Source organism: Pectinophora gossypiella, chromosome 16, assembly GCF_024362695.1.
Source record: "Pectinophora gossypiella chromosome 16, ilPecGoss1.1, whole genome shotgun sequence".
NCBI classification, from domain to species: domain Eukaryota; kingdom Metazoa; phylum Arthropoda; class Insecta; order Lepidoptera; family Gelechiidae; genus Pectinophora; species Pectinophora gossypiella.
This window is the reverse complement of record NC_065419.1, coordinates 11,305,005-11,332,400: the sequence shown is the minus strand read 5'-3', so window position 1 is coordinate 11,332,400 and position 27,396 is coordinate 11,305,005. Positions and strand designations below refer to the sequence as shown.

Here is a 27,396-nt window from a genome sequence, read left to right as displayed (position 1 = left end):
GGTCCCGGGTTCGAATCACAGTGGGGATATATGACAACAATCACTTTGTGATCCCTAGTTTGATTAATAACCCAATTGTCCGAAAGTAAGATGATCCATGCTTCGGAAGACACGTTAAGCTGTTGGTGTCGGTTACTACTTACTGCTGTAACTACGTACAGTCATGAGCAATATAATGTACCCACTTTAGGACTCTGTCGTACTAACATATTTGACATTTAGTGAGACTTACAGTTCAATTTGTCAAAAAAGTTAATGTGACATGGTACCAAAGTGTATACATATTAATGCTCGTGACCGTACGTAGTCGTTACATAAGCCATGTCAGGAGTCAGGAGCCTTCGGTTGGTTCAATAATAACCCTGACAGGGTTGATGCGTTTGGAACCGTCTCTTAACCCACATAACAAGAGATTTGACAAAACTATTTTAAATTTTGGATTTGTTCGTTCTCCTAACAACTTACAGTAGAGCAACGTAACGTGGTGAAATTGAATATGCTCCGTGTCCCTTTCGAATCATATGATATGTTTTAACCAGGTTTTAGCGGAAGGAGAGGCGCTAACTACCCAGTCTAACGAGCCGCGTATAGCAGAGCTGTCGACCCGCGACGGACCGCCGCCGCACCGGTACCCCGATGTACAACTGTTCACCATCAAATGCCGCAGGGTAAACACTTTTAATTATTCTCTGTGGTTGATAAAAATTAGAACAACATACTTTAAAGCACCAAAAAGATCGAATACTTGAGTTATTTAATTTGTTATAATTATTATTGCGTATGGCAGACAAAAATGAAATATCCTGCGTGGATCATATATCCAGCTTAAGCTCCTCGATACAAGTAAAAAAAAAATGTCGCAATAACTGAATGAATATAAAGCAAAACACAAACAGCGCCTCCATGGTCTAGTGGTTAGATCAATGGACTCACGATCTGGAGATCATTTAAATAGAATAGAAATAGTTTATTATAAAAGGACGACACACACAAAAAAAAATCCTTCATTTAGTGAGACTGTCCTTTGTTCGGCTTCGGATTGTCCGAAAAAATAAGATGATTCCGTGCTTCGTTTCGTAAGTTAAGTCGTTGGTCCCGGGCTATTAGTCTACGCCTCCACCAACCCGCAGTGGAGCAGCGTGGTGGAATATGTTCCATAGCCCATCTGTTTGTTACGGAAGGCCTGTGCCCAGCACTATATATACGCTTTCTATGTATATTTATGTTATGTAAAGCAAAACACGTTAAGCTTAACTGTAATTCAGGTTACTTGAACAATTCCTCGTGTAGGAAATAAATAAATGAATGAATGATTAAGTATAATGTTACTAACATTCACGATTCACTAGGGTTGTTTCCACTTGCATATCAATTGGGGTTCGCGTCGTGACTTGTATTTTTTTTTTTAATTCTGGGACCCGTTTGGCATGTTTTGGAGTAATCGTGACCTATGACAACGGGTTTTTCATTTCTATTCAATTCTAAGTCAATTGCATTAACTGTTTATGTAAAAAATATATACTACAAATTTTATAATATGTTGTAATTTATAACCTAATAATAAGTATACAGTAAGTATAAGTTACGACGTATACTGAAACAGTAAATCTAAGTAAAAAAGTTCCCAACAGAAAGGAGATACCCGTTTGGAGCTGGTATCTCAGACGGAGGATGAGAGGGAGACAGTTGACTTCGAAGCGGCGTGCGCGCCCCACGTCTCCAGAATAAGGCTCGAACCCTCTGAGACACCTGGCAACTGCTCTGGAGGACCTAAGTAAGTATAATAGGATGTACAGCTGAGATCCTTTTTACGAAACTTCAAAACCAAAATATTTGTATGGAAATACTGTCCGTGTGACGTCACCAATAAACACGTCGGTAGATTCAAGCTAGTCAAATCAGTTACTTTTTACTAAACGTCAAAACACGAAATTACTATGGAATTTGTATGAAAAAGCACACTGTGACGTCATAGAAAAACGTGATAAATGTTGGAATTATTATTGCGTTTATCTTGATTGAAATTCATAAATAAGTAAAATAGAAGGATTAGATCATAATTATAATAATAATAATATTTATTGAGAAAAATATCGGTACATAGTTTTCCTTAAGTTAAGCATAATTGACATGAATATAATTGAGTAGGTACCATAGCCGACTAAGTATATAAATACTTGTATTTCAGTCTATGATACCTCTCTCCTGGAGAAAGACACAAAAATATAGCCAGCATACAATTCTATGTTTCCGACAGAGTCAACAAAAAAGTTACAATAAAGTTATTATAAGTAAAAAGGAAGTCTTTATTTAATAATTTGCTACATAAGGTCCCTTTTTATACATCTTTCTCACTATTTCTGTGATGGTGTGCCTTTTGTGGTCAATAATGAACATTTTCAGTTCTAAAACCTCTTGTTTTCCAGGGTCTGGCTCCGTCCGGGACAGGAAGTGAGCGTGAAAGTTACTCTACTAGACGCGATAGGCAGGGAGTTGTTGGACGAACGCGGGCCCAAGGTGACGTGGGATGTGGAGCCGCATCACCTCGGCATAGAGTTCAGATCCCCGGACAGACTGATGGTGGAGACACATCCCGAGTACGCGCCCGTACCCGTGCCTTACAAGTACTATCAGGTCAGTTTTAATATTCCGTTTTTATTCAAGTATTTCTTTGTATTTGTTTTCGAATTCACGTTTAGATAGAATAGTTATCAGCGGTGAAGAAAAACATCGTGAGGAAACCCACATTCCCGAGAAATAGATTTTCGGAGGTATGTGACCTAACCTGTATTGGGCTGGTTTTCCCTTCGCGGGTTGGAAGGTCAGACAGGTAGTCGCTTCTGTAAAAAACCGGACCTGAAAAATCTTCAGGTTAGGTAAGCGGACCCCGTGAAAACCGAGGTAATGCTAGGGAGATGATGATGATGAAAGTATTTCTTTCTTTATCTTATGAGCTGTTAATGTCTAGTAACTAGTCCAATCAGTTACTTTCAAAACACGAAATTATTATTCAATTTGTATGAAAAGGCAACCTGTGACGTCATAGAAAATGTGACAAAATATCGCACTTGTTATTACATTTTTCTTTATGGAAATTTATAAATAAGTTGAATAGAGAAAAGAAAACGTTTTTTGTCACCTTTAGATCTGTAATCCGAATTTCATAATTTATCTTTGACCTAGGAAACTACCCAAATGCTAGAGGCCTCATTATAACTAACACGTATCATAAAGACGTACCATAGAATATAGTATAATATTACGTATAGTACGGTGTTTCTCCGCCCCGCACCAATTCGTATCGGGCGCCGATCGCACCCCCTCTTGGCCTTACTTTAGTCTTAAATGGCCGTAAGCCGCTAAGGAGTAGGGGGGAGAGCGCTCGGACTGTGTCTCGCTTGCACTTACGCGTTAGGCGGTTATTTTTGTATGGAATGTCCAGAATCGCTATGCTTTTAGTCCAATCAGTTGACTTGGCCTATAATATGGTTAGAATACTGCAAGTCTAACTATATTAAAACTATCATAAAAAAATTATGACAATATCCCAATCGGAAGTCGAACAGAAACATCCAGATGGTGAGCTACTGTAACCGACTGTAACTGCTGAAGCCGAAAATTAGTATTTATTATATAAAAATTTTGATAATTTACTAATTTGTTTTATTTTCTCAAAAAAAACTACACAATTCATGACTTTTTTGGTAAAGTTTAGAATAAAACTTTTTGGGATCCGTAAATATTTATTACGTCTTTTTTTGCGAGGTACAAGAACCAAGTCGACTTGGTTGTTCTACAGACCCACGCGGCCCACTCTAACGGTACATGAGATCGTTGCTTTATGGCCTGTAAATGGTTTTTAAATCGAAACCCTCGTGGCTCACGGGTGATCCCCGCGGCCTGAATACGTCAGTATAGTTTGGGTCACCTGTGTCCTGCATGGCTTGAATGAGACAACGAAATATTTTGCGTTGACCATGTTAACTTATTGAAGGATGAAAATATATTTGATTTTACCTCCTACAGTTGGTGGTAACGGACGAACAAGCTGTCGGTTGGAGTGGGGTGTTGAAGGCGAGCATCCCTGAAGCCACAGCCAGTATTCAAGCCAAAGTAGTAGCCCCTCTCAAAGTGGATCCTCTGAAGGTAAGTGTTGGTTTCCTATGCTTGTGTTTTTATGTAATGGCAGAGCGATGGTAAGGTTCTTAGAAGTTGTATCCCATCGTTTGTTAAAATTCTGTTGACATTTTAACAAGATATTTACTTTCGGTGAAGTATTTATATCCTATTTAACGTAGCCATTGTAGACGGCGATATGGCTCACCAGCTATCACGTTGGTATAACAGAAAGCTCGGTGAGGTGTGGGTATTTAGTTTATCTTGCGATGGATGTCACTCTGACTACACGATAATACAATAATAATACAATAACTACAATAACAGCCTCCGTGGTCTAGTGGTTAGAGCGTTAGGCTCACGATCTGGAGGTCCGGGTTCGATTCCCGATGGGGACATTGTCGAAATCACTTTGTGAGACTGTCCTTTGTTTGGTAAGGACTTTTCAGGCTTGAATCACCTGATTGTCCGAAAAAGTAAGATGATTCCGTGCTTCGGAGGGCACGTTAAGCCGTTGGTCCCGGTTATTAGCCGTAAAAAACACCTCCACCAACCCGCATTGGAGCAGCGTGGTGGAGTATGCTCCATACCCCCTCCGGTTGATTGAGGGGAGGCCTGTGCCCAGCAGTGGGACGTATATAGGCAGTTTATGATTATATGATAACTACAATAACTACACCCTATTGGGTGAGTCGTGATCTTATGTAATGTAGCACGATTAGAGTGACATATCTTGTCTCTCTCGCACTAACTAGGCGATGCACTATTTTTCTGTCCTACATTATAATCATGCTTCTATAGTTAGAGTAAGGCTCCTGATTAGAATCGATTAACTTCATTCATACAATGTCTCCAAACTGCTCCAATGCATGTGGTAATTAGTTGTATGTATGTGCTTGTAGGTAAACCAAATAAATGTCTTCCTCTATCTATCAAACATAGATCGTATAATATACATCTCTGCCTACCCCTTTGGGATACAGGAGTAATGCTGTACCTGTCATTTTATTATGCGCCGAAAAGGAAAGGGACAGATGATTGAAAACTTAATTTTAAAATGAATGTATAACCCGAAAAAATAAAATAGGCATCTCGCTCATATGCAACCCATTTGACGTGTGCTGTCAATTTAATTCTGTCGGGTTATATAGGCCAATATAAAGTTTTGGAAGGGTTTTTTAAATTTCTACCTAAAATTGACTTGTGTTCCACAAAATTTATGGCTGTCAATTACCCATCCCTTCCTTTTTCATCGGATAAGAAAATGACAGGTATAACTTAAAATTAAATTAAATAGTATGGTTGAATGGTACAGGAATCAGCACCAATATCTATTTATCTGTCACCAGGTGAACGTAGCATGGGAAGGCGAGAGCGTGGCCAATATAGCGGTTGTGACGGGCGGCAGCGGGCGGTACAGCGTGGAGACCCCGGCCGGAGTGAGCGGCTCGGTTGCTGACGGAGCCCTGGCCGTCGTGGTGCCTGGCCCCGGCAGCTACGACCTCGTCGTCCAAGACACTTGTGTCAAGGAGCGCCAGATTGTCGAGGTAACATTTTTATACAGGAAGTTAGTGACACCGTGCTGAGTACTGAGGGGGATGCTTCTGTGTTAATAACAAGGGAATTTTCCATCGCAAAAATATGGAACTGAAAAAATAAAACTTTTTGTCATTTCCATACAAACATCATTTTGTATGGAGTGTTCAGAAGCAACCAAGTACGACTTCTGATCGTAACATTTACATTTCAAAATTTAACTTAATCTGAAAGTACTATTTTTTTTGTATTTTATTTACCTATTTCAATATAACATGGAAGTATAGAATAGGGAAGACTTTGCGGTGGTGGTCACCGACGCCTGATAGGGCATGGCAGTTTTAGAAGATTTATATATATATGCCTGCCACAAATTGGAGATGTCCTTGGAAGAAGTTTAGTACGATCTACTCTGAACCGGCGAGAGGCAAGAGATAGAATCGAAGCCAATGGAATTCTATAGTCTCTGCTTACCCGAGTGGGAAGTAGGCGTGAGTTTATGTACGCATTTGTATAACATTTCAATACGGTACATTCTCCATCTTTCCCAACAGGTCCACATAGAAGAAGTTCTAAGCGTGGAAATATCAGCTGCGCGCGCTGTTTGCGTAGGCGGCTGCGTACCCATCACGGCTGTGGTTAAAGGCGTGTCACATCGTTACCTCAGCACGACCCGAGCGCCGGAGTGGCGGGTGACGGGCAACGTGGAAATTAAAGATGGATTGGTGTGTGGACTTCAAGAGGGATCGGGGAGAGTACGGGCTGCTCTTGGCGGTGTGTGGAGCCCTGAAGTTGAGGTTAGTTTGTTTTATTGTTAGTATTTTATTCATTCTTCTTCTTATCGTGTGGGTTGTGCGGTAGATTACCAACCTCAACAACCCTGGTGTCAGGGTTATTATTGAGCCGCCAAAGGCCCCTGACGTGGCTTATGTAACGACTACTTACTAACATCAGTAAGTAGTAACCACGACCAACGACTTAACGTGCCATCCGAAGCACGGATCATCTTACTTTCGGACAATCAGGTGATCAGCCTGTAATGTCCTAACCAAACTAGGGATCACAAAGTGATTTTTGTGATGTCCCCATCGGGATTCGAACCCGGGGAGTACGGACAGTGAGCCACCAACACTCAACCACTGGACCACAGGGGCCGTTATTTTTTATTCATAGGGTCGGGCGCACTTTGACCGCGTTTGCGTACGAATTCGTTTTGTGCGTATATTTGTGCAGGAACAATCTTAACCTCCCTAGTGCTACGGATGCGAGTTGATCGTCATAGACCAGCATTCGTACGTTGACTGTTCATCACAGCTAGGGTTAAGGGCGTGTGCCATCGCTACCTGAGCACGAGTCGAGCATGAGTTTCATGTGACGAGTAACATGGAGATTAAAGATCCATTGATGTGTGGACTGCAGGATAGATCGGGAGGGTACGGGTTGCCCTTGGCGGTGTATGGAGTCCTGAGGTTATGGTTAAATGTTTAAATTTTGGGTCTCAAAAACTACCAAAATGACCACACAGTGTCACCTATCGGACATATATTATTTTTTCAAGTACTAGGTTTTGTGATTATTGAAGAAAAGCATACCGACTAGACCATAAATTATAAACTATTGTGATCAAGTAGCCGTTACATATTCAGTACTTTATTTGAAAGAAACTAAAGAAAGAAAATAAAAAATATTTACTCGACATACTTATTGTTTTCACATATTGAAACATAATAATACAATTATGAAAGTACGCCGAAACAGTTCGACAGCATAATGCCATAGCCTAGACTATGACGCTGATTTTCAGTTGGAACCGGTAAGGTGATCAGGTAACACATTAAACAAAAAACACTCAAATATTTATCCCTTTCTAGATCCTAGTGTTCCCACCACTACAAATCATCCCGGGCAAGGCACGACTGCCGCCCGGGGCGAGGTTACAACTGCGTCATCAAGGAGGCCCACCGCCGCACCTCGCGTCTTTGCACTACAAGGCTGTCTCTGGAGTCAACAATGTCGAGGTAAGAAAGAAATCTAGGTCCTCTAGGTACCATTATGGTGCTGATTCGAGCAACCACTAACTTAATTTAAACTTTTACCAAGATAAAACTAGTTTTATCTCTTTCTTGCCCTTATTGTAAGTGAAGGACATAGGTTAAGACCTCATCATCATCATCATCATCAGCCCATTAACGTCCCCACTGCTGGGGCACGGGCCTTCCCTATGGATGGATAGGGAGATCGAGCCTTAAACCATCACGTGGGTCCAGTGCGGATTGATGGTTATTAACGACTGCTAATGCAGCCGGGACCAACGGCTTAACGTGCCATCCGAAGCACGGAGGAGCTCGAGATGAAAACTTTTTTTTTGTGGTCACCCATCCTATGACCGGCCTTTGCGAAAGTTGCTTAACTTCAACAATCGCAGACCGAGCGCGTTTACCGCTGCACCACCGAGCTTCTCACAGGTTAAGACCTGTCAAACTAATATAGGTTAAGTTTGTGTGCACCAGAATAAGCATCGTTATCCAAGAAGCTAAATGTTCAGCAGTTGGTAAAATGTCTAAATTAAATTCTCTCTAAAGTAAACTTTTCAAGACAAGCTGCATTGAGGATAAAAACTAGAAGCCCAAATGTAGGCGTCAGCACTGTTGAGTGTTCCTAAATTTTGACAGTTCCCCCATACCGTCCAGGTAAAATTCGTGATAAACTGCTTTAATAAATGGAGCAACGTGGAGTGCATCCCGTCTGAAGGATGAGTCACTAAAAGAAAACCAGCCATCAGTTGGAAAAAGGCAGTTTTGATTGAAAATAAGTTTGTCTAAGTTTTCTTCTTTCCGATCTTTAGGGGATAAATATAACACTATGTTGCAGTTAAACGCAGCGCAAAGGGTTATATTGTAAAAATATAACTGAAACAATTAGTTTGTTTATTCAAATAGTATGGGGAACTGTCAAAATTTAAGAACACTCAACAGTAGCGACACCTGATGGGAGAATTAGGTAGTTTTTATCCTCATTTCCATTGGGAAATTTGGTTTGTGATCAAACCATCACAATTTGCCTTTTCCGTAATCGGGATTATGATTTTAAACTTATATTTTTTCTGTTAACAGGTTTCGTCGTCTGGATCTTTGCATGGTCTCTCACTTGGCATGGCGCGTATCAAGCTTGTGGCTACTGACATCAACGCCGTCGAGATGGCTAGTGCCGAATCCGAAGTCGAGGTGAGAGCAATTATGTGCTATATGGCATATGGTGCCCGATTAATTGTATATATACCTTCAGATGTTTATCAAGAGGGAAACCACTGCCCTATTTTTCCTTAAAAAAGTAGCATGGAAAATGCTGCACCGACAAGAGCGTGGCTCTTACCGGCTCCTACCGGCTAATTCGCCAAACTTCGGCGATTTGAAAACGATTCAGATAAATCGAAGTTCGGCGTTTGGTACCGGGTAATTTCCGATGTTCATTGCAATCTGGATGAAAATCGATCCATAGATAATAACAGACGTATTAGTGGGGCAGGTCTGTCTAACAAAAAGCTCGGTGACGTGTGGGTACTTAGTTCATCTTGCGATGGATGTACCTCCGACTACCCGAATTGGAATATAGGCGCGAGCTTATGTTATGTATGTTGTATTTTATGTTACCTCCTGATAGGAAGGAAACACTAGGATCGCGACCTAACGTTTATTTGTAGTACCTATTATATATAGTAAATAGTATATTTATTATTTACGTATATGTCACCTCCAGTGCGTCCGGCGTATTCTAGATTATACCTAAGATATGAAAACATTCTACACAAATTCCATATTTGAATTTGAGTTGTAATTCCTTTCGTTTCACTACGATCGCAACATAAATTCATAAGAATATGAGAACAATTCCACGAAGATAATGTGAAGTTATACGTATTTTGTTTTCTTTTTACATTATTATTTATTAATGCAAATGTAACTTTGTCACGCATATTGGATTATTTAAAATCTAAATGCGGAAGCCCACTACCGTTTTATTTTTTAGCGTGATTTATTGTACATTTGCCGCAAATGGCATTAACTATTCGCCCGGACAAAGTTTTCTTCATACCTATATCGCAAAAGTATATCATAAAAAACATGTCAACAGGTGATCCCAATATCAGGGCTTCGCGTCCGCGCCGCGACACAGACTCTTCTAGTGGGCTCCCCCAGCCCGTTGTGGGTAGAAGCCGGCGGATTGACGGCGTCATCTCTCGCGGCGCTTCACCCCCTGCCACGCGTCACCTTCAGCGTGAGGGACCCTGCCACCGCCAGGCTCTATACTACGCATGCTGATGGTAAGTTCGTCAAACTAATACACGCTACTTTGCTCGCATACATTAACATATATTTTTATTCTTCTTCTTCTATCGTGTGGTTTGCGAGGTGAATTACAAACCTCATCAACCCTGGTGTCAGGGTTATTACTGAGCCGCCAAAGGCCCCTCACATGGCTCATGTAACGACTACTTACTTACATCAGTAAGTAGTAACCGGGACCAACGGCTTACTGTGCCTTCCGAAGCACGGATTATCTTACTCTTTGGACAATCAGGTGGTCAGCCTGTAATGTCCTAACCAAACTAGGGATCACAAAGTGATTTTTGTGATATGTTCACCGGGATTCGAACCCGGGGCCTCCGGATCGTGAGACCTATAAATATCTTGAGGAAATTCTTGTTTCCTAATAGTTTTATGTGTGTGTCAGACAGACTTCAATTGAATGTTGGTTTATTATTTGCAGATTTATTAGAGCGTTCGGTCGCTGAAGGACTGTCAGTTCGAGTGGTACCTCTAAAGCCGGGTCTTATCACCATCGACGTTAGAGTGCGTAATATGGGACAGGTAAGACATACAATTTCATATTTCATACATACGCCCACGCCTGAAATCCCTAATGGGGTGGGCAGAGCAGGAGATCAAAAGGCATCTTCCCGCCTACCACTTTTCGTGCGAAGTCATAATAGTATATGTGACAGTTGATTGTCATCATCATCATCAGCCCATTAACGTCCCCACTGCTGAGGCACGGGCCTTCCCTATGGATGGATAGGGAGATCGGGCCTTAAGCCATCACGCGGGCCCAGTGCGGATTGATGGTTATTAACGACTGCTAATGCAGCCGGGACCAACGGCTTAACGTGCCTTCCGAAGCACGGAGGAGCTCGAGTTGAAAACTTTTTTTGTGGTCACCCATCCTATGACCGGCCTTTGCGAAAGTTGCTTTACTTCAACAATCGCAGACCGAGTGCGTTAACCGCTGCGCCACCGAGCTCCAGTTGATTGTATTTTATTGATTTTTAATAGTACTAATAAATAAGCTATCTTCTATCGTGTGGGTTATGAGGTGGATTACCAACCTCATCAACCCAGGTGTTAGGGTTATTATTGAGCCGCCAAAGGCCCCTGAAATGACTCATGTAATGACTACGCACATACATCAGTATGTAGTAATCGAGACCAACGGCTTAACGTGCCTTCCGAAGCCTTTTCCCCGGCTATACAGATTGTGAGAAGCTGTAGTAGTCTTAGGCGGATGAGACGTTCGTTATGTAAAAAATGACGATTCAAAGTGTAAATATGTTACCTACTGAATAAAGATATTTTTGAATTTGAATTTGAAGCGTATTTCATTTCAATACTACCAACTTAAAAACAAGGAATTAAAAGAACATTACTTCCAGGTAGCAGAAACTCGATCCTGGGACAGCACAATAGAAATCCTCGCGATATCGGACATCAGGTCTTCTATCGAGGGTTTACCCAGGGAACTATCCGCCGGGGACCGTTTAGCTATCGTGCCGGGCGCGGCTGTACGATTGAAGAGTATGCCTAGGTAAGTTAAAAAAGCCACATTGAAGCAATTCACCTGAAAAAGCAAATTTGCTATTTGACATTTGTTGATATTGCGCACTTACGATTATATGCGCAAATGTGGAATTGCAATATTGCTTTTTAGATGATGATGATGATCATGCTAGTGGCCTTTTTAGACACCCTGACAGTCCTTTTTAGTTTTAACAATATCAAGAACAGTTGACCTGTGGCACTGGTCCCGAAACTAAGAGTCATTAGTGTCTGTTACCATCAAAGCGGATCGTGAGCCCAACGCTCAACCACTGGACCACGGAGGCCGTTATCCGCCGTTATATCATGCGATGAAATTTACCTTTGACTGTATCTTCAATAGGGGTCCATTGGGTATAGAGTAGCTCTAGCTTATAGTATGTTTTTGTCTTATTACAAAATAGATAATTTATCTATCTAGGAGCAATTGGCAAGCGATCACTGACGGAGCGTTTGAGTTGACTAGTAAAGGCGAGGTGAAGGCGATCACGCCAGGACACGGCGTCGTCATAGCAACGCACAACGATGAGAGGAACAACCTTTATAGACAATCGGTGAGTTATACATATTTATCTAAATAAAATAAATATAAATAAACCTAAAGCCTAGTCCCACCTCACCCCTCCCCTAACCCTCACCTCTAGCATAGAATAAGGTATAATATTACGTATTGGGGATTGGGCAGGTCATGTCTGTCGGATGCCTAACGACCTGTGGACTAAGATCACCACAGAATGATCTCCGAATAGAGACAGACGCAGGCGTGGCAGACCGAGGCGGAGATGACGCGACGACTTGGATGCCTTCCTGGAAGGCTGGCCGGAGGAAGCACTGGAGAGAGAGTCCTGGAAGGAAGATAGAGGGAGGCCTTTGCCCAGCAGAGGGACACTTTAGGCTAGATAAGATAAGAAGACTACGTATAGAACGGCGACTCTCCGCTCCCCACCAGCGGCTGAGCTAGGTTTACCTCACCCCCAAGTCTGATTATAGAAGCGACTGCCTTTCTGTGATCTTAAGAACTGTCTTCTCGAAATTTATAGAGCACTTTATTATGTTCCCAGATTATCCATGTAGAAGTATCTGTGCCGCACTATTGCACGGCCGAGCCAGCTGGCGACGAAGATGAGACAGCTGTGAGGTTGGTGCTACGCAACAATCTGGGTCGCGAGCTTCTGGGTCCAGACGCCAACGTGTCTCTTGTGTCGCCCTTGGCGGCACATGCGCGACGATCTGTACACAGGTATGCACGCAGGCTACGTGGTTACGCTACCGGAAATTACGGTACTGATTTCCTATTGGATAGCCAAATCGATACCGTAATTTCATATTGGTGGCGTACAGGTAAGAAATTACGACACCGGTTTCCTATTGGATAACCGAATCGGTACAGTAATTATATACCGGTAGCGTAACCTAACGCCGATTTCTAATTGGATAATTAAATAAGTCTGACTGCTAGCACCAAATGGCGTCAGAGATTAAAAAAACTACAATGTGTGCAGTTTTTTTTAATAAACCCGTCAACAGTTCTGGAAAAAAGAACTACGATTGCCTCTCTGTTTGTCGAGCATTATCTGAACTAGTCGTTTCTTGTTCCCTCCCTCCGTACGTCTGTCGCCATATGAGCCGCGGTACAACGTTCACTGTCGAATTATACGCAACTATGTAGATCCCCAGCTATGTAATTACCTCTAATTTTCGTTACGTTCGCAGTGCATTCGGCAACGAGCTTCTGGTAGCGGGCCTGGACTCTGCAGGAGCTTTCATGACGTTCCAGAGCACCGCCGGCGGGGTCACAGTCCGGGATGAGGTGTGGGTCACAGGCACCGACCCGCGCGCGGATAGGATTGTTGGTGAGTTTATTGTAACCAGAAGACGAGTGAGGAGGTCTGATAATGTATGTATCTCGCGCATTGAGCATTGTATCTTGGCATGCTCATGCAATAGGCTGGTCCAACTGGTCAAATCAGTCACTTCTTACTAAACGTCAAAACACGAAATTACTATGGAATTTGTATGAAAAAGTACACTGTCACGTCATAGAAAAACGTGACAAAATGTCGGACATTTTTCGATTAAAATTCATAAATAAGAAAGTAATAAATAAATAAGTAAATATAATAAAGAATAAATATGCTAGATAGAAAAAAGAAAATGCTTTTCGTTAGCTTTACGTCATTATTTAGTCATCAGAATTTCATCATTTATCTTTGATATACGACACTACCCAATTATGAATCATCTAAAGAATTGAATGGAGCATTTGAGTGGTAATATTATCGTTACCAACAGCGACGGGTGGCTGGGCCGTGTGCCTGGAGGGCGTGGGGTGGCGCGCCCCCCCGGGCGTGTCCCTGTGGGCGGGCAGCGGCGTGACGCTGGCCGTGCTGGCCCGCGACGCGCCCGCCCGCCACGTGCTGCGGCTCGACCGCGCGCCCGCCACCTACACGCTGCACCAGATACCCGTCACCAAGGTAACCCGCAACCACTCTACTACATCAGCTCACGACTATGTACCAGTTGGGGTAATCAGAGGTACATCCACCGCAGGATGAACTAATAACCCACACCTCACTAAGCTTTCCGTTATACTAACGTATAGTGGTAAGCCGTAACGTGTTAAAAGATAGTCACCTTTTTTTCACTTTAAAAACTGTACAGGTTTTGTATGTGTACCTAAATGAAAAAAAAACTTGTCAGATTTTAAAACAAAATCTTTTTAGGTCTTGGTCAATCTGTGTAATTTTTATGAAGATTTAGACACGAATCTTTTCACTACGACGGAGAAAGGCAAAAGAAATATTCAATGCTGTATGGTTCCGAATGTTACGTGACAAAGGAGACGGGTGAAAGAAGAGTGTTGCAGAGATGCTAATGTTAAGATAGACGTGTGGTGTGACCAGAATAGACAAGATTAGGAATTAATATATAAGAGGAAGTCTGAAAGTAGCGCTGGTTAGGGAGAAATTGCGGAGTAACAGGTTGGCATGGTATGGGCATGTAATGAGGACGGAATGAAGAGCATATGTGGATAGATATAGGAGTAGGGGACGACCTAAGAAAGTGTGGATGGAAGAGGAATACATGTTGTGCCAACCCCACCTAAACTGGGATAAGGACAGGAGAATGATGATTCAAATTTTATCATCATGTTTAATACATTAACCAAACTGTCTCTCCATAGATGGAATTCCTACCTGGTGAATGGCCGTCGGCGCTAGTCCCACTGTCAATAGAAGCGGCCGGCCTCACTTCGGGGCCTCTACTCTGCTCGGAAGATCAGAAGTACGCACTAGACGGAGTACAGCCAGAACTGCCGATCACTTGCCGCACTAAGGCCCCGCATACCGCCGAACCTGTTCTGGACATTGTCAATGGTAAGTCTTGAAACCTAATTGTGTAACTTTAGTTTCTATCACCTTATTCTATCTGTTGAGGAGCTCGGTGGCGCAGCGGTTAACGCGCTTGGTCTTCGATTGTTGAAGTTAAGCAACTTTCGCTAAGGCCGGTCATAGGATGGGTGACCACAAAAAAAAAGTTTTCATCTCGAGCTCCTCTGTGCTTCGGAAGGCATGTTAAGCCATTGGTCCCGGCTGCATTAGCAGTCGTTAATAACCATCAATCCGCACTGGGCCCGCGTGATGGTTTAGGCCCGATCACCCTATCCATCCATAGGGAAGGCCCGTGCCCCAGCAGTGGGGACGTTAATGGGCTGATGATGATGAGTTTCTATCACAATCAAAATTCCTAAGCGCACCTGTCATCAACCGCAGCCTCTTTTAATCAACGATGCTACTCTGCGCGTTGGTGATAAAGCATTTAATCCCGAGGCAAGAAAAGTTGCTTTCCTTTTATCCGATCGGGATGCCAGGACCTCCTTTGTATTGAAAGCACACCCCAGACACTCCAACAAAGAGTGTGCGTCAAGCTAGCGGCCTCAAAAAAAAAATGGGCACGAAAAAATAATTTGACCATACCAAAAAATAGTACTCTTATTGAAAAAAATAGTACCTGTTGTAAAAAAATTAGTACCATCACGGTTCTGGATTTATAGCTATGTTTTATTGCACTTGCTAGCTTGACGGTGAGCGAAATTTGGCGAGAGTTAACGACAAGGTCTTTCGCTTTGATTTAAACGCCAAAAAATAGTACCGAAATAGTACTCACCCCCTGCAAAATACCGAAATGAGTACTTCAACGGTTCCAAAGTTATAAAGGCAGTTCTTTGATCCCGCTGGCTTGACGTTTTGAAAATACCTATTATCTGGGGAACGCTTGCATACTTCAGTATGTAACTAATGTCAATAAACTCGTATGAAATAGTACTTCCTACCATCATAATTTTGATCCGATTCTCTTTGTAGAAATATGTTAAAAAATCATCATAACCTATGCCATACATTTGTTGTTGATACAGTCACGTAGACAATTACATAACCTCACAATTTATTCGTAAGTATTGCCATCGCCAGTATTGCCATTTTGGAGGTCTACCCTACCATTTCTTTGCACTTCAGAGTGTTGCTATTACAAAAAATTGCTATTGCATACACCCATATGCAATAATTTTAATAAAAAATGGCTGCATGGGTCTAGTTCTTATTGAAAACAATCTGTGATTTTAATACATCATAATACATTTTTAATCTGCTGTTTTATTTTATAATTTATACCTTCATGTTCAATTTGTTACGGATCGAAGTGTTTGTTAATAAACAATTTGCAGTATTTGTAGAATAACTCAAAGAGTTTCAACAATGATATTACTTTCATCTGACAACCCTGGCACTTCACCAATTTTTACCCAAAAATGGGGAAAAAATACTAAAATCTGACAACATTCTTCTTGAGCATGTGTAATAATTTTGTTCGCGACTGTACCTGTCTTGATAAATGTATGACATAGGTTATAATGACTTTTTGACATATTTCTACAAAGAGAATCAGGTCCAAATTATGATGGTAGGGAGTACTATTTCATACGAGTTTATTGACATTAGTTACAAACTGAAGTATGCAAGCGTTCCCTAGATAATAGGTATTTTCAAAACGTCAAGCCAGCGGGATCAAAGAACTGCCTTTATAAGTTTGGAACCGTTGAAGTACTCATTTCGGTATTTTGCAGGGGGTGAGTACTATTTCGGTACTATTTTTTGGCGTTTAAATCAAAGCGAAAAACCTTGTCGTTAACTCTCGCCAAATTTCGCTCACCGTCAAGCTAGCAAGTGCAATAAAACATGGCTATAAATCCAGAACCGTGATGGTACTAATTTTTTTACAACAGGTACTATTTTTTTCAATAAAAGTACTATTTTTTGGTATGGTCAAATTATTTTTTCGTGCCCATTTTTTTTTTGAGGCCGCTAGCTTGACGCACACCAACAAAGATCTCGTTCTTACCGCCTGAAGATACAGACAGTTCGCGCGTGAGACCCAGCAGGGGTCTGGGAGAATGGTGTGGTATGGTAGTGGGCTTTATTTTCCGCATTTAGACATATGGATGGCCCATTACGCGTGTAATACGTTTTGGCTATACTAGCCAATCTAGCTCCTTCCAGAAGCTCAGAAGCCTTCTGGGGCGTTCACATCCTTCACGGAGCGACCTTGTTTGCTGTAGGATTTGTACCCGTTGTGCTGCAACTCCAACGCATTCCGGGATGACGTGAAGGACTGGGGGAAATCTAGCTCGATACCGATACGAATTGGTGCGGGGCGGAAAGTGTCCGTTCTATACGTAGTTCTCTATTCTGTGGTCAAAGTCTAGACAACTATTAATTACGTCACAGAGGTCTTTCTTTGTACCTTATTAAAACAAATTCTTCTCTTCTATCGCATGGCTCGCGAGGTGGATTTACCAACCTCATCAACCCTGTTGTCAGCGTTGTTATTGAGCCGTCAAAGGCCCCTGACATGACACATGTAACGACTACGTACAAGTTCGATTGAAACTATGTAGATGCATTATTTAATTTCTCATTTCTAGGTCAACTGGGCTGCAGAATCGTGCCAGCCGGACCGGTCACAGAATCGTCAGAAGTAGAACTTTGCGCCGAATGGGAGGTCTACCGTACATGCACGCGCGTTCTCCTCCTCCCCCCTATCCGAGTTTCCACCACATCACTCTCTCTCCTCGACCCATCCCCAATATTCACTATCACCGGCCATCCCTTAGCCCTGAAAGGTGTGAAGTTAGCCATATCCCCTGGTATCAAAATCGAGAAACACGTGAAAGAGAGTGAAATCAGTGTCCTTGTCAAGAGTGAAGTTGTCGCGTGTGGTGTAGGCTGGGTGAACGTGAAATCGAAGCTTACGGCACAGGAGATACGGGTAGAAATCGACCGCGCGTGTGATATGACTTGCGGGACGCTGCTAGGAGCTATCTTCTCACTGATCAAGCCATACTTGTCGACGTTATTCACCATTATTGCTGTTGCTGCTGGGTTGTTGTTCAGTAAGTGTTATCTTAACAAATGTCATTATTTAACATAAAATAGCATCACGCCTGTCTTCCCGAAGGGGTAGGTAGAAGTGTACACACACTCCTCGCCAGTTTTTAAGTCCTATGTAATAGGGGGCGAGCCTTTTGCCGTTAACCAGGCACAAATCCTGGAAACCACGTGAGACCAATTCTATGATCCAAATATGAATTAAAACTCACAAAGCATTTAGACGTATATAAACTCCCGCAATCCCTAATGGGGTAGACAGAGCGAAACATAACCACAAGACAACTTGCAGCTTTGGTCCTAAGAACGATGGAACGATGTGATTATAGTTTACTAAAGAACAAACTCGATATTCTCTAAACTCGGCATCACTGAGTATGATTTAATAATCTTAGAAATAAATGATTGAATTGTGATATAAAGAGCCTATGTATATCTTTTCTCATCATGTTTTTTCCTTACACAGTACAAACGAAAATGCAGCAACGGACGAACACAGCGCTCCGCAAAGAATCCCCTCAATCAGTGCTACCCCCGGAATCGACCCCGCCGCTCAACCGCTCGAGGACTTGGGCCCGCAGCCCATACGCGTCCAACGGCCCGGTCACCCCTGTATACGGGGATACCAGTGTCCTACCTGACAGCAGCTTCTCACCTAACACTACGCGCATGCATTCAAGGTTTCTATAGCAGTAGCACTAGTAAGATCGTTTTAAGTAAGTAGTATGTTTTTTTGTTCATGTAGGTTAAATTTCATGTAAGGTATAAAGGAGTTAGCGCGCAGTTATGTAGTGTTTGTTATGAATACGAGTATGCATTTTTTTCTTTTTTTTTTTTCTTCGTGTATCGCGCGAGACGCGACGCCGGCTCCATGCTGCAGTTAATTATCTGATAGATCGCCGCAATAGAGTTGATAATAATTGTTTTTATTTCGTTCTAAATTCAATTTTGGTAGTTACTCTTGTGTCATTGGAGGGTGTGGCGTTCCACGCCCTTGTCAAAGCAGTTACAGTCGAGGGTCACATTTTGGCGACGAGGATGTACTGCCGCCAAAGGATGGTTTTCGGGGACCGAACTGAGCATATTAGCTAGCCACAAGTTGGTAGTGTGACTAGGGATCGACAGTCCGATCTCTTTTGTTATTTTTATTTCTTCAATGTTGTTAAAGACATTTCATATGTGAGAATAGCTGGACTAAAACTAATTACATAACGGCGCCGCATAAACGTATTAATTATTGTACTGATAGGATCGAATTTTCAACGCCAACTTTTCTAAAAACTTGTCATTGAATTGTGATATAATTAAGTAACTCGTAGGGTTTGAAAAGTTTGAGAATTCGATTCTTGTGTCTTCATTTAGTGTTATGTTAGAGAATAAATAGTGATTTAGTTAGACATTTACATCGAAAGATAGGCAACGCTAACTCACTTGAACGAACAATTAGTTGCCTATCTTTCGACAATGATAATCATTCACAAATTAAGTGACATTTCTAAAAGTTCATTGTTGATTGTGTAATATGGTTGAAAACCATTAATAAAATAAGATATCTATAACGAATAGGCTAGTTTCTAACTATTCAAATCAGTCACTTTTTACTGGGTATCATTTAAGCTATCACCAATTTAATTAGTTTTGTGTTTCTTAAATAATAGGGTTTGTCCTCAAAATAGTAGATCTGTCACCAAAATGTAGTCACCAAACAATGCAAAATCAGTTCCACAATAAATCACCTAAAATCCTGAGATATAAGGTCTAGTACCAAATAAATGTTTTTGTATGTATTATAATAGGTGTGTCCTAATAAGTATTTAAACAAACTAATTTAAAGAGATTACCAATAAATTATATTATGTTACTAGAAAATTGCATTAAGTTCAAATAAAAAATTAAGGTTGTCATCATCGTTTCAACCAAAAGATTCTGCTACTTAACTAGACTCCCAAGGTTCTAAATTTCCACTGGTAGTATAAATTATATTTAGCAGAGTAGTAAATAAAACAATTAAAGTCAATATAATCAATATTTATTGTTTAAAATAATTACCACTGAACAATCAGCGCTGGTTTAAAATAGCTGGCTTATGGCACGCCGCCCGCGTCGCGCATCGTGTGATCGAACCTAGTTACCTACTACCCATCGTTGAGGCCGGATTGGTCAATTTTTAAAGCGCGCCAATTTGTCTCCGCCCCTTTGATCATTTTTTCATTAAAATTATAAATTGATGTATTAAATTGGTAACGAATACTATTAATTTAATATCTGAACGAAATAAAATGTTACTACTGTATTGGTGACAAAATATCAAATAAAAAGGAGTCGCAGTCAGGGATCGATAATCGATTTATTTGGTGACAGATCTACCATTCTGAGCACAGAGTTATTATTTAAGTAACAAAACTGTTATTATAAGAACGAAGTTTATATTCATGTAATGCAATATAATTTTATTGGTTATCGATCTCTTATTTTACACATATATTAACATTAATTTGATAATTCATACCTGGGAACAATTTTTGTTTATCTGAGAACGAAAATATTTCGTGGCGATAGATCTATTTATTAGGTGATACATCTTGATGACAAATATAAATTTTGGTGATAGAAAATATAGTCCCCCTTTTTACTAAACGTCAAAACACAAGTTACTATGGAATTTGTATGAAAAAGCACACTGTGACTTACGTTTTTCTTGATTCTTAAATAAGTTAAATAGAAAAAAGAAAACGTTTTTCGTTAGTTTTAGATCGTCTTTATTTAGTAATCTGCATTTCATAACTTATCTTGAACCTAGTACAATAGTAATTGCTTGTTTTCTATCAGTAACCTAGATTATGTTTGTAATAATTATCTCCATCCTGTCGTCCTCATCATCAGCCCATTAACGTCCCCACTGCTGGGGCACGGGCCTTCCCTATGGATGGATAAGGAGATCGGGCCTTAAACCATCACGCGGGCCCAGTGCGGATTGATGGTTATTAACGACTGTTAATGCAGCCGGGACCAACGGCTGAACGTGCCTTCCGAAGCATGGAGGAGCTCGAGATGAAAACTTTTTTTTTGTGGTCACCCATCCTATGACTGGCCTTTGCGAAAGTTGCTTCAACAATCGCAGACCGAGCGCGTTAACCGCTGCGCCACCGAGCTCCTCCTGTCGTCCTACTTGATCCATATATCCTGCAATACAGTAGACCTCTCTCACCTAATAATAATATAAATTATTTTAGAAAAAGTTGGTGAGTGTAATGCGACTCAAAAAATTAAAAAGAAATTAAAAATAATAATCAAACTGCCTACAGTCTACATACACTTACGAGATCGACAATGAGTGAGTTCTAAACTGTTTTACTAATCCGGCAATTTATTTTTGTCTTCATTATTTGAATTCCTGTAAAAAGTTACTGAAAAAAAAGTTTTATTATGACGAGAATATTTTTCTTTTCATATTTTCATAAGACTATTATACTGGCCCTAAATAGGAAGCGACACGGGTCGCTTACCTAAAATGATACCTATACACCACAAGAAGTGCTTATTATCCAGAGGTGATAGATTGCGCACAAAAGGGAATACATAAACAGCCTATATACGTCCCACTGCTGGGCACATGCCTCTCCTCAATCAACCGGAGGGGGTATGGAGCATACTCCACCACGTTGCTCCAATGCTGGTTGGTAAAAGTAAAAGGCAAAAGGGAATAAAAATATAAAAAATATATATGTATAGGTATATACTGTAGAACCCTTGATTCTTACTGAGGTCGTAGGTTGTAATCCCAGCACGGGCGTAAACCAATGATTTTCAAACCAGAGATGTGCTTTACATGCCAATCGTATATTTTCTTTCTTTTACTTTGCAGAATAGACAGACCGTATGCCGGACTAATAGACATGGCTAGACTATCTCTAATGAGCCCGGTCAATCACCCCCGACGTTCCCGTAGTCCATTCTCCTTTGCTTCCTGACGAATACTTTATTGTATCATTCATTATAATAATATTTGATAGTTTTTGTATATTTTTAAAAAGGTGGCTACACTAAATCTAGGGGGCGTCATTGTCGAATAAGGTTATCGCGATGTTAACTCGAATCTTCCTCGACTCCATCCTCAGTTGAGGCAATAAATTTGAAACTTATACGTGCATGTCCCATATGTGGGGCACATTTTTTTGCCACGTGTTGCGAAAAATAACATTGCACGTGAAGGGTTGACATCTAATTTTCAATTACACAGTAAACGTGTTAAAGAAGATCGCGAACTGGACTCAAAATCAGTATTCTTAAGGTGGGTACTGACCGGCGTTATGAGGCGTATTGTACCATTCGCAGCGAGCATGATATGTTACGTCATGTGCTTAAAATCAGTGTTGATGCTCGCTACAAGCGCCTTATTTCCCGGTATTGACAGCACGAACGCTCGCTGTGTAACACATTACATTAGGCCTCGTAACACCAGTCAGTGCCCACCTTTAGACGACCCTTGAACTTTCATCATCACCAGCCCATTAACGTCCCCACTGCTGGGGCACGGGCCTTCCCTATGGATGGATAGGGAGAGCTTGAACTTTACCTCGAGTTTATTCCAGTGAGGTTGATATTCTTTTTATTTCTGAGCAGTGCGTGCTCTGGGCTGTAGTGAGTAAAATCCTCAAGTCGAGGTCGTAATTGTTAACTTAAAATACCGAAATACTCAGTTGAGGCAGAGTGGAGGAAGTTTTGAGTTAACAACTTTGAATACGGGTGATAGTGCTCAGGTTGCTACAGTAAAGCTTGAGAATGGTTGTGACTGAAGCGCTTTGGTTTTATTTTAATGTTAGATATTTTCCAATAAAGTTTGACACTGGTGTTTGTAATATTTATTTAATGTTTGCTGAGATACATTAATTTGCTATTCAATGATGTTTGAATAAGTGATTTACAATATAATAGGCATTTTAAACGGAGGAGATAATCTTTGTCGGATGTTTAGTAATGTGGCATTTTCCAAAGATTTTTTATTAGTCGTTTATCCAAGTCTGAAACGCATTCCCAGAGTTTATCTCCTGTTGAAAAGTTCTTTAAGGTATTCTTCTGTACTTAACTTTCTATAGCATTTCTGTCTTACATAAAACTAGCAAATAAGAATAATAAAGTCATAGAACTTAAAGATCTCATTAAAATGTAGTTGTTTGACATAAAATAAAACACGATTACATTTTAAATGAAAATTCGTGATTGTAAGTTCAATACTTGTATATACAGACACACATTTTTATACGGATTATTCATTACTATTATATTTTGATAAATTGTTTCGAAGGAATTGTAAAAATTTGTGTTTGTTATTAGATCTGTGGTTGTTCTATACTTTTGTATGAAATGTATTTTCGTAAGATACAAGGTGTGAATAAATTATTTTACTATTACTAAGGTTTTTACTTACTTATAACTTACCTACCTTTTGGAACAGCTAAAATTGAGTACTTTTACTTTACTACATGAGGCGCAAAGGCGATTTTTTGCAACAAACATTGAACATGGGCTATGTATAATATTTTAAACGACAAGTAAGTCTAAGGGTCAAACCCCGTCTGTCAGCAACTCATTGCACTTTCCAATTTTCGAAATCAAAAAATAAAACCTTGTGAAAACCAATGACCTTGGCATCATTGAATTCTCAGGTTGGTGTTATTAACAGTGTAAGAATGTGCAAGATCGTTCATTATAATCTGAATCTTGACTTCATGGTAATAATTATATTATAGCTACGCGAAATAGAATGTAATGTATACCTATGAATCAAAGACCTTGTATAGAATAGACGGATAATATTTTAGTGTGACGATCAAACTATCACAGCTCTCTTTCTTCCCTATGGCAAGAATCTCTGTGGAAAAAAGAAACAAACATAGACAAACACCGCTGTCTAGAACGTCAGTGTTTACCGTTTTGAGATGTTGTGGTAGTCAGCTGGATACCAAACCTGCCGTTAGTTTTTTGGTGTTTTGGGACGTTATTTTAACTTTTTATATAAACAATCTGTGAAATAGTTATTCATTATGAACCATGGCTTGCGTAGCTATTGGTTGTGAGAGTAGAATGGGTGTTATAATGGAGAACGATCAAACAATGTCTCACCATGGGTAAGTTATCGACCACATAATACATGTTTGTGTGCAAGAAATACATTACCTGGTCTGGTTTTTGTAAAGTTTATTGAGCCCTAAACACGATGCAGATGCATATTTTCAGCAAAGCCGTCCCATTTGTACAAATAATTGATTTCACATTTTACGTTAATCAGCTTTGACAGATCATGTACCCAAAGTATTATAAGTAGTGTTGTCTAGCGATGGGCGTTATTAACCATAACTGGTTATATATGCAGTTACGAGCTCGAACAGTGATCACTCGTTTTCCACTACAACAAAAACTAGTGATATTCATAACGCCATTTAACGATCGAAATAGGCATCAGTCTTCAATAACTCTTTTAATCACAACGCCATAAAGTTAAATCGAATTCACTCTTATGTTTAAGGCATAGCGTCGATGTTTGGCTACTTTCACTACTCACGCAAAATCACTGGTTTTACAATATTCGTAATGACAAGATGAAAACGACGTTTTACATTGACCACCTTACACATAGCTTTGACAACGTAAAGGAGTAAAACGAGTAATGTAAAACGCGCCTAAAAAAAAGGATCGCAACAAAATCGATCCTTTCTTTCGTGTATTAAATGAAACACGAGCGTAAGTGTGAATGAAACAAGTATATGTTTTTTGGCTTTCGGTCTACGTGTGCGTGAAGAAGAATTAAGTTATACTGCTACCTAACCAAACGATTTTACGTTACAATTATCACGTTTGCTTCAGAACGTTGTGAAAATAACTAGTTATAAAAATCACTAGTTAAGAAACTAGTTATTGGAAATCACATAACGCTTACGTTACGTTATCTCAAAAACCGATAACGACCCATCGCTAGTGTTGTCCTTTGATGTCGATAACATAATATTATGTTTTAATGTATCATCTACATGTGTTATTCTATTCTCGTTTAATTTATTTTTCGACCTGTTTCCGATTTGTATGAAGATTACATAAATATATTGTATTTTCCAGATTTTCTAAATATCCTAATTTACGAAACCAGAAATTAAGAAACAATTGGATTCAGACCATGAAACGAGATGATTCTGTCTTCTGAAGGACGCCTTCTCCTTATTTAAGCCTGTGCTAATTACATTTCGATGTATCTTGCTTTCTATCGAGCAGGATACCAAACAAAAATATTACATAGAGATGCAGTACCAACAATATTCACTCACATATCTCACATAAGGTGAGTTTAAGTTTAGTTATAAGTTTGTAGATGAATTTGCAGCTATTTCGTTTTTGTATTCTACATTAGCATGGAAAAAATAATTCAATACAATACAAATATTCTCTATTGCACAAAATAATTAGTATGAATAACTATTTTTGTAAGTACCTGTGATTATTCCTTCTATGTGCAATGTGTAAACATGTAATTCTTGTGTATTTGTGTGCTCCACGTTAATATGTGCCATTCTTGCAGGTAAAGTTATAACGACCAGAGCCGACACTGTACACTTCTAAAGAAAGTGAACATGAGGAAAAATTTTTTTACCACCAAAAATCGGAATTGTTAAGTGCTTCGTGGTCATTGTATTCTAACTATATTGAATAAAAATCTTATAAAGAAGTATTTGCTTTTATTATATACTAGAAGGTCTAGAAGGTCGAAGTTATTTTGAATCTGTGAGCACACCGTACGGTTCTTCATAGGTATCTATATATTTGGGAACGAATAGGTATCGTTTTGATTAAAATACTTGTTATCCACTCCGATATGGATACAAGGGCCTTGTTTCTGCATTTAATCACTCAATTTGTATGTACAAAGTTTTAGATCTTGGCCTAAAATAATATCGATAAAGACATAGAACATCCCTAGTGGTCCTGACACAAAATATATACAAATAAGTACGTTTCTATAACAAACCCGCTACGCAAGTACAAAAGGCGTTACGACGATAGTATATTTATCTCTTTTTAACTTATGACGGCTCACATGAGTGCGAAAAACAAAACCTATGTTTTTCTTTCGTCTTAAATATGCTCCGTCTATTCTATACAAGGTCTTTGCTATGAATTAACTTCCTCTGAATAGTCAACAGTAACTTGCTAGGTACTAAAAGGGTTATTTCCCTGTATGTACTTGTGTTGCCAGTAATCGAAAATATATTCGTTTCATTGTTCTACTAAAGCAAAGTTGTTCTAAAAATAAAATTAATCCCTTTCCAATATGCTACAAGAAAATATTATTCGTCACTTTCTAACATATCCAATAGATCTTCATGAGTTGATTTAGGAATATCCGGAACAAATGTTAAATCGGTATTAATTTTGCTCTTAACATTCGTATCAATACTTTCAAACTTAGTATCTCTTGTTAATTCCAGAGTTTTCTTCTTTGAATCTTGATTTCCTAATTGTATCGGCAATTGTAATTCTATTACTGGTTTTGATGTAGTTTTTTCAATAGATGGCAAGAGACAACTTATTTCATTGGAATCGGAACATCGGCTTTCATATTCTTCAACAGGATTTTTCTTGTTATCGTGTTTATAAATATTTTCACCAAGATTTTGAAGAATCTTTGTTTCGATCGTAGCAGGCAAACTAAATGTTCCATCTTTTTTTTGAAGTCCTAATCGGAGTAGGACAGATATTTTTGTGTGATATTCTGAAAACCACAAAATCATTGTGTTGTGTAGGCATTTATAATCATCGTCAGTAAAACGTTGCGCTAAATATTCGAATCTTATCATTGCTTGTTCAATAGTAAATTTGGAGAAATAGATTGGCATTATTGTGGCAACACTTTTTAAATGTCGGCGGGTAATGTCAAAAATATTTTGGTTTGTTGTCACAGAAAGCTGCCATTTGAAGATCATGGTCATTAAATCCCATAATTTGCTCATGGAATAGTCGTCGAGTTTCATGATAGATGTGGCTGATATGTCCTGCAGCAGTTGTTTGATGACGGTGTGGGTGGCTACCGGTTGTGGTATAAATAGCTCGTCCAGCAGTTTGGGATGGAGTAGCACTGTAACTATATCCGTAAGTACTGCAATAAATAGAATACCATCTATTAATTTTTATATTTAGATATTAATAGTAATATACATCCAATTTATCACTCTATTACAGATGTAAACAAAAACAGCTGCAAACTAACCTCTTTCCGATTTGTCCAATGTAATATTCTGGGCTTTTAAACGCTGGTCCACGACATAAATCATCTCGCAGCCCAGGTTGACCACAATAAAAGGGGTGGCGAAGTGCGACATATTGACAACACTTCTTCACGAGAGAGTCTAACAACACTGAATTATAAATAATCAATAATT

General features: G+C 39.9%; 2 protein-coding genes across 2 annotated transcripts in view; one reads left to right on the top strand and one right to left on the bottom strand.

The window, feature by feature from the left end:
* The window catches only part of LOC126373759 (nuclear pore membrane glycoprotein 210), a 38,131-nt gene extending 18,605 nt beyond the window's left edge, over positions 1-19,526 (top strand). The window contains exons 12-29 of the mRNA XM_050020029.1: positions 540-668; positions 1,632-1,774; positions 2,427-2,634; positions 4,027-4,146; positions 5,466-5,663; positions 6,207-6,449; positions 7,524-7,670; positions 8,766-8,876; positions 9,784-9,973; positions 10,420-10,520; positions 11,360-11,511; positions 11,944-12,076; positions 12,584-12,762; positions 13,236-13,375; positions 13,815-13,996; positions 14,707-14,899; positions 17,506-17,973; positions 18,435-19,526. Of these exons, the coding sequence (XP_049875986.1) occupies positions 540-668; positions 1,632-1,774; positions 2,427-2,634; positions 4,027-4,146; positions 5,466-5,663; positions 6,207-6,449; positions 7,524-7,670; positions 8,766-8,876; positions 9,784-9,973; positions 10,420-10,520; positions 11,360-11,511; positions 11,944-12,076; positions 12,584-12,762; positions 13,236-13,375; positions 13,815-13,996; positions 14,707-14,899; positions 17,506-17,973; positions 18,435-18,658 (3,261 nt within the window). The 3' untranslated portion in view covers positions 18,659-19,526. The remainder of the gene's footprint in view (positions 1-539; positions 669-1,631; positions 1,775-2,426; positions 2,635-4,026; positions 4,147-5,465; positions 5,664-6,206; positions 6,450-7,523; positions 7,671-8,765; positions 8,877-9,783; positions 9,974-10,419; positions 10,521-11,359; positions 11,512-11,943; positions 12,077-12,583; positions 12,763-13,235; positions 13,376-13,814; positions 13,997-14,706; positions 14,900-17,505; positions 17,974-18,434) is intronic.
* A 6,608-nt stretch (positions 19,527-26,134) lies between these two features.
* On the bottom strand, positions 26,135-27,336 carry LOC126373910 (protein OSCP1). The gene is made up of 2 exons (XM_050020267.1): positions 27,225-27,336; positions 26,135-27,113 (listed from the first exon to the last, which is right to left on the bottom strand). The coding sequence occupies exons 1-2, from the start codon at positions 27,334-27,336 to the stop codon at positions 26,305-26,307; spliced, it is 921 nt and encodes a 306-aa protein (XP_049876224.1). The 3' UTR covers positions 26,135-26,304.
* Positions 27,337-27,396: the final 60 nt, after the last annotated feature.